The sequence below is a fragment of the Sinocyclocheilus anshuiensis genome, unplaced genomic scaffold (assembly GCF_001515605.1).
Source record: "Sinocyclocheilus anshuiensis isolate Anshui unplaced genomic scaffold, SAMN03320099.WGS_v1.1 scaffold43, whole genome shotgun sequence".
Classification (NCBI taxonomy): Eukaryota; Metazoa; Chordata; class Actinopteri; order Cypriniformes; family Cyprinidae; genus Sinocyclocheilus; species Sinocyclocheilus anshuiensis.
This window is the reverse complement of record NW_015549580.1, coordinates 1,745,223-1,752,470: the sequence shown is the minus strand read 5'-3', so window position 1 is coordinate 1,752,470 and position 7,248 is coordinate 1,745,223. Positions and strand designations below refer to the sequence as shown.

At 37.2% G+C, this 7,248-nt stretch overlaps 1 protein-coding gene across 3 annotated transcripts in view; it reads right to left on the bottom strand.

The window, feature by feature from the left end:
* LOC107657714 (tyrosine-protein phosphatase non-receptor type 3-like) overlaps nt 1-7,248 on the bottom strand; it is a 31,013-nt gene that overhangs the window by 8,878 nt on the left and 14,887 nt on the right. For 2 of the 3 annotated variants that reach the window (XM_016445935.1, XM_016445933.1), the window contains exons 6-20: nt 7,075-7,119; nt 6,165-6,217; nt 5,823-5,940; nt 5,657-5,744; nt 5,437-5,525; nt 5,044-5,107; nt 4,745-4,875; nt 4,488-4,613; nt 4,168-4,281; nt 3,980-4,070; nt 2,654-2,731; nt 2,530-2,586; nt 2,290-2,446; nt 1,995-2,158; nt 1,804-1,894 (exon numbers count right to left, since the gene is read on the bottom strand). In XM_016445935.1, coding sequence (XP_016301421.1) covers nt 1,804-1,894; nt 1,995-2,158; nt 2,290-2,446; nt 2,530-2,586; nt 2,654-2,731; nt 3,980-4,070; nt 4,168-4,281; nt 4,488-4,613; nt 4,745-4,875; nt 5,044-5,107; nt 5,437-5,525; nt 5,657-5,744; nt 5,823-5,940; nt 6,165-6,217; nt 7,075-7,119 — 1,466 coding nt within the window. The remainder of the gene's footprint in view (nt 1-1,803; nt 1,895-1,994; nt 2,159-2,289; nt 2,447-2,529; nt 2,587-2,653; nt 2,732-3,979; nt 4,071-4,167; nt 4,282-4,487; nt 4,614-4,744; nt 4,876-5,043; nt 5,108-5,436; nt 5,526-5,656; nt 5,745-5,822; nt 5,941-6,164; nt 6,218-7,074; nt 7,120-7,248) is intronic. The other variant, XM_016445936.1, reaches the window with a different exon arrangement.

The window sequence follows — 7,248 nt, the reverse complement described above, 5'->3', positions numbered from 1 at the left end:
CATGTTGTTCCAAACCCGTAAGACCTTCGTTCATCTTCGGAACACAGATTAAGATATTTTTGATTAAATGTGAGAGCTCTCAGACCCTGCCTAGACAGCAACGCAACTGTAATGTTCCCAGGTCCAGAAACGTAGTAAGGACATCGGTAAAACGGTCAATGTGACATCAGTGGCTCAACTTCAGTTTTCAACTCTGCAAAATGGCAGAAGACGTAACTCGGGGGAGAAGAATTGTTATTTTTGTTTTCTTTGCACTCAAAAAGTATTCTCGTAGCTTTCTCGTTGAGCCACTGATGTCACATGGACTGTTTTACCGATGTGCTTACTACGTTTCTGGACTTGGGAACAATTCAGTTGCGTTGCTGTCTATGCAGGGTCCGAGAGCTCTCACATTTCATCAAAAATATCTTAATTTGTTTTCCGAAGATGAACGAAGGTCTTACGTGTTTGGAACGACATGAGGGTGAGTAATTAATGACAGAATTTTCATTTTGGGGTGAACTAACCCTTTAATAAAATAGCTTGAAGTTTGTTGAATATATGTCTTTAATATAACTAGGCCTGGTTTAGACAGATTTCACAAATCGATTAGATTCTGTTCTATTCCAATCTCAATTAAATTTGATTTAGATATATTTGGATATATCAGGCACAGTATATATATTTTTTCTTAAGGAAAAACTCAACTGCTACTGTAAATTATACAAGGAAACCTGTAAGCTGGTAATATTACTGTAATATTAAAGGGTTAAAATTCCAAACTACTCAAAACGGACATTCAATTGCTTTTTATTTTTAGACAAAACAATCAACACTCAAATAATAATTGAGTTGTATACAAACATTTAAATTGCACATAAGGCAGTTTTTATATCAACTTTCTAATTATATAATTATGTTTTTACTCCAATTCGTTGTTGAAATATAGACATTTAAATGGTGGCTGTCATAAAACTTATCTTTATTATCACTACAGCGATCTGTCACGGCACGTTATAAAGAATGTCAAAACGACATTTATTGTTTGCATTTCGTCATAAAATGGACCGATTGTCAATTTTCAGCACAAGATCAATCTTGTGATTTAAATATCGGTTCATCAAAATTAAGATCAATTATAATCAAAAGCAATAACACCCTAAGGAGCTGTTCATACAGAACACAATTTCCATGCCAATCAGCGACTTTTCCATTGTTTTTTTATGTAAACAAGCTAGACGGACATGTATGACCGCTTGCGTCTTTTGCAGCATCACGCACAAGAGCGCCACATTTTTAAGATGGCATGTCAAGTTAAAAGAATTTCAAGTTTTACACGCAGCACCGATCATCAATGTCAGTTCCAAAAAAGTGGACCAATCAGAAGACCCCGGAGGTGGGGCAAGCATTGCGTGCTTTTGTATACAGTAGCAAGTTGGCATGGCAACTGTTTTATTTGATTGCAACATGGCGGAGGAGGCATTCATAGTGGCTGCATCCGGATACCCTGAATTATATAACATTTCTTCAAGCGATTATCACAACCTGTTCCTTAAAAAAAAAAAAAAAAAAAAAAAGCCTGGAGATAAATATTTTTGTTATTGTATCACGTCTCAAAAGTGCATCTTGATACCCTTGCGTTCTGCGCTGCGTTTAAAAAAAAAAAAACATTCCTGAGTTCTGCATGTCGTGATTTTACATGCAAAGGCACATTCTGTGTGAATGGCCCCTAACTGTGCTATACTGTGAACATAGGATTTAAAGGCCACAATTATTCAATTTAGCATTTGATAAATGTTTATCAGGAAAAGCAATAAAACTTACATGGTAATACATCTTTGTACCGATTCTTGTCCATATTCTCGGACTGTTTTGCGAAAGACATTGACATGCCTTCTTTCTTCCTGTACAACTTCTGTGAGTAGCAAAACACGCATACACATGCATAGAAGACAATTATCAGCAATGCTCACACATGCCAACTGAGACGTAGTAAAACGTTCACATGCCCCAACCTCAAAGTGCAGAAGCAATGTGCCGGTGACCAACCCCTTCTCCAGACGGGACATAGACTCCTCTAGCGTCTCTCCAGATGGCTGAGTGGACAGTGAGGATATTTCACCTGGAAGGGTGAGACCCTCACCTAATTGTAGTGTGGGTTCGGCTCGCAAAGAGACACCTGAAAACAAAGGCTGTTTTGCGGTTTCTGATTGGATGTACAAACTAAATGCACTAGAAACATCAGTGATCAAATTAAACCAATTCCCCTCAAATCACATTGGTACAGATGCACATCAACAAAAATTGTACCTTTGCGGCGCACAAGCAATGCAAGTTCCTTGCTGTGTGACTCTCGGCTTGCTTTGATGAACATGACCACCTGCTGATGGGTGTGTTCTGAAATGTCCCGCCCATTTATCAACAGCACCTGATCGCCTTCCATGAGTGGAGGCACACAGAGACCAGCCTGCAACACAGTCAATATTTGTACAAATGCAAAAACCAAGAACCCATTTATATTCAAAAGCAACAAGGATTTTTATGGCTTACCGGAGATGCAGGGTTAACATGAGAGATGGCCAGGGGCATCTTCTGATCCACGCCTCCCTACACAAAACTCTATCTGAATGCAATTTTAACAATGATGATAAATACATATTGTGAACCAACTCACTTTAACGTTGAAGCCAAACTTCCCATCTTGGTCCGGGCTGATCCTCACAAGGAGCAGATCTCCATCAGCTGTTACACTCTGCGTACATATAACCACAAAATAGACCCTTTGAGGCAGGTAGGACAGGAAGAGGATGGAGGATTCTGAACTCTAGCTACAAAATAATGAAATAATAGCATATATGTAGACTAGACAGTTTTCACAACAGCAAATAAAAAACAACTGAGTGCTTCAAATGTGACCTCAGAATATTGTTCTTCTTTGTCAGCAGACAGCCTCATTCTCAGCTGTTTTGCACACTGATAGCACTAGTCAAAATGCTTCTATTTAATAAAATATTATAACATGTCATTGTTTCTTCAATAACAGCAGCAGAATCGCATGAACTCCACAAGTTTGTGTTCTCCAGTATGATTTGAGAATGACCCAAAGAGCAACTTGTGCTTCAGTGGTGAAAATGTGATCTAGAATTAGCACATCATCGTGAAGGTAAAAGTTTCGTAACTTTTAAGTTTCCAAAATCCCAATAAACTTCTAGCCTCAGATTTTTGGACCCCACTGCAGTTTTAAGTATTTTCATGTGCTAGTCTCGTGAGTTGGGAGATAGATTTTCAGTGACTCATCAGCATGACTGTAGTATCAGTGTACTGCTTGGATTTGTCAGGATGGCAAACACTGGATATTATTTCTGACAGCTAACTGCCTTGATGCTGGACTCGGACCTTTGGTTTAGGTTCTGTGCCTTTTGTTGCATACAGTGTTCACTGTTCAGCAACGCTTTGATTGCTTGTCTGAAATCCAATCAAGCAGTGTTCCTGACCACATCACAGATTCTTATAGATTTTAATCTGTTCCAGGATGAATCTCACAACACCTGTCAAGAACATGTCTGGGAAATTTACTTTACATACAAAAAATTAAACCCATTTTTAAGACCAAAAATTATGTCTAAAGTTACAAATGTATTTATTTTTGCACCATTTTTTATGGCCATTTTCCACCTTCTCTATGACCGTGACTAAGTAAAAGGTCAGTTTGTTCTTCCGTGTCCTTAAGAAACATCTACAAAAAAAAAAAAACAGCACTTTGCTGCATTTCCACATTATCTGCAGATCTAATATAGCTTTTAACTGCCCCATCCATCAATCACAACCATCCACACTCTGCACTGAAATATGCCACAGGGAACTTCTTCATTCCAAACACTCATTTTTGACGCAATGATCCTTTGTAAAGACATGCAAAGAAGCTTTAAAGTTAGACCCTGTTATGATTCACATTTCCCTTGATCTTGCATCATCGGCTATTATGTACAGTAACACTCACCTTATCCCAGATGTGCAAATCCTCCTCTTCGGTGATGATATCATCACTATGAGACCAACTACCACTCGTCCGCCCCTCCTCCTGAGTTTTCCTTCAGTGGAATCAGTTTTAATAAGTTACTACGAGTGTGCTATTGAATACATATGGCTGTAAGACTGTGTGCATTTGCATATGTAGAGTAAATTTGCCTGTAAGTATAGAACACGTCTTCACTCTCAGTCACATAGCTCATTTCATTGGTCAGGTTGTCCACAGATGATGGGCGTGGCTTACGGAAGTCATGACGTAAACGAGGACTCCGCCTAAAATGGAAGATATATTCACCAAAGCCCTAAAACGTACACCTTCTTTTGTTCAATGAAATGCATCCTTGCTGAATAAAAGTATTAAATGTTCAAGTATTTTTTACAAATCTTGAATGAAATACATTTCATTGTTTGTTAAAATACATTAAATAACTCTAATCCATTACTGTAAAGATTAAATACATTCCAGTGTATCTTGTTACCAGTTGGGCGTGTTGGGTGGTGACCGTGAGGGTAGACTCTTTGTCTCGAAGTGTTCCACTGAGTTGGACCTCACCGCAGGGTTTAACATTTTCTCACCAATCAGCTTTCGATACAGTGGGACAGAGCTATAACAAAAATATATGCAATTAAACTCACACACTCATTTGGTGGATGCAGCAATGAACTCCAATTAACTCCAGCAATAAAGAACACTGTAATTTCTTCGAATGGCTCTGTCGTGACTCTGCCTGCGTACCTAAGTTTTGAGGCAGAGTGAGAGGGTTTCCTATTGTAGAAGGTATGGTGGTCCACGCAGGATTTCCATAGGTTCTTACAGGCACGTGAACTTGGCATGGAGAGAGAAACCACGTGGTGACCCAGCTCACCCTGTACCACACAATTAAATGAGGAAAAAAACACAACATAAAAGTCCCACAAAAAGATGTTGATTTTGCAGGATTCAACATCTTTGAGACATTACGTATCTGGCTTTAATATGGTTATTATTTTGCTTTTGTTTTGAAGGGCGAGCATGATTAATCATGCATATCTTACATGTTTCCGACGTAGGTGGACAAAGAACCGTTTTCTTTTTAATGAAATTTTGATGATGTTAATCCTGAAAAAAAGCAGCCATTCAAAAAGCAACCTCCTCGTCAAAAACAAAGTAAACCAGAATCAAAATAAGGGATACCATTTCCAGGGCTCTTAATTACACTAATAACAGTCATTATACTTTTCTACAGTGTTTGTATCTCATCCATTGTAATGATAATCACAGCTCTGACAAACAGAGCCGTAGCAATGTCAAACATCATTCATAACAGCTGTAAGCGTCAACATAAAATGCTTAAAAAGTACATTTTATAAAGAGAACACATCAAGCTTATACATAATTCCAAAGTGAGCAAAAACATTCAAGAAAGGATCTGATTGGCCAAAACTTACCAGGGGAAAAAACTGGAGCAAATTAAATGGCAAAACAAGGCCACGCCCCCTGATGTAATGCCCACCCAGAGGGCAGGGTTGCTAACATCCTATAAACAGGGATTTAGAATTTGAATTGAATAAATTATTAACATAATCCACGTTAAAACAACATTACCAGTTATTTTTTTAAACTTTGGAAGAAGTTGGAAAAATACAGGATATTCTACTTAAATGGTACCTGAGCATGATGTAACTCCACTCCATACAGATCTAATGTTCTCGCTGTATTCAAATAGCACAGTTCAGCTTCACTCTGAGACAAACCTCTGAAACATATTCAGACATGTCCAATTAATAAATATGCATGTGTGTGTTTGAATGTATGAATGTGTGTGCTGACATACTTGTGCTGTGGATGCAGCGACTCCACTTTCAGAAGGAACTCCTGGTCTTGGTCAGGAAGAAAATGGGTCTGACTGAGGTATCCGGCAGGAGTTTCAGGGACATAGTCTCCAAGCTCAGCTGTCAATCAAACAGGAGTATTAGAATGCTACGTTTGAGAATCAGCGATTGTATGCGCTTTGTTCAGTCATCTCCAGCTTTGACAGTGCCATTAACCCCAGCTATTTCCTGGAGAAGACTCATGCCTCCTCCAAGCACACAGACACATCCTCTGCAATATCAATAATGTTTCTATGGCAGGGCTGCCAATCACAAAGTGAGGTGGTGTAATTTCCACAACTTACACTGAACAGAGTAAGAAGCCAGTACCACAGCTGAGCTTAAAGGACACTTTAATCTGCAATAAAAACATTCCATCATGTTTTGGGACACAACATACATTGTTGTGACATCAGTTTTTTTATTAGCATTTGTCAATATAAAATATTTAGTCAGCAAATATTTGGTATTTATTTATCAGGGTACAGATGTCCATAGTTGTATATTATAATTTTTATTTATACACAGTAGTATGTTTATTAGACCACACATAACCTCACAATCCATGAGTTATATAACTCCCTGAGCTTTAGAACTGCATAACCAGCATCCATCATCTATTATAATGATGTGGGTTGCTGGTATTTTTATGGTATTTTTGATCATACAAGTTGTATAAAAATGGAATTTATAATTCCTCCAACGTATATTTGGTCTTTTTATCATTTGAACAATATACTTTTTTCTATAGCAGATTTCAAAATAAATTAATAGATATCCATCTTTAATACTGTAAATTATAATGTTATGGTAGCATATAAAACAATTGGTTTTACATATAAACGGTATACATTTATAATACCTGCTATTTATTGGTTATCAGCCATAACATGAAAACATTTGTATCATCTGCATCAGTTAGAATTAGATATTTCTTTTTCTGTTACAGCACTCATACATCACTAATACAATAGATTTATATTTCAAATAAATGCTCTTTTGAACTTTCTATTCATCAAAGAATCCTGAAAAAGTATCACAATTTCAACAAACAAGTTAAGCAGCAAAGGTGATTTTGATTTACTGATTTTACTGTATTTTTATCAAATAGTAGCAGCCTTGGTGAGCATAAGAAACTTCTTCCAAAAAAACTAAAAATCTTACCAACCCCAAACTTCTGAATCGTAGTGTAGGTGCAAAAACAACTTTATTTACCTCCCCTCACAAATGTCCTTCTTAATTTGCAAGAAATAAAAATGCCTGCAAAACAAAATAAGGGTAAAGCAACCTCTCACTCTATACACATACACACACATATATATATATATATATATACACACACACACATATATATATATATACACACACACACATATATATATATATATA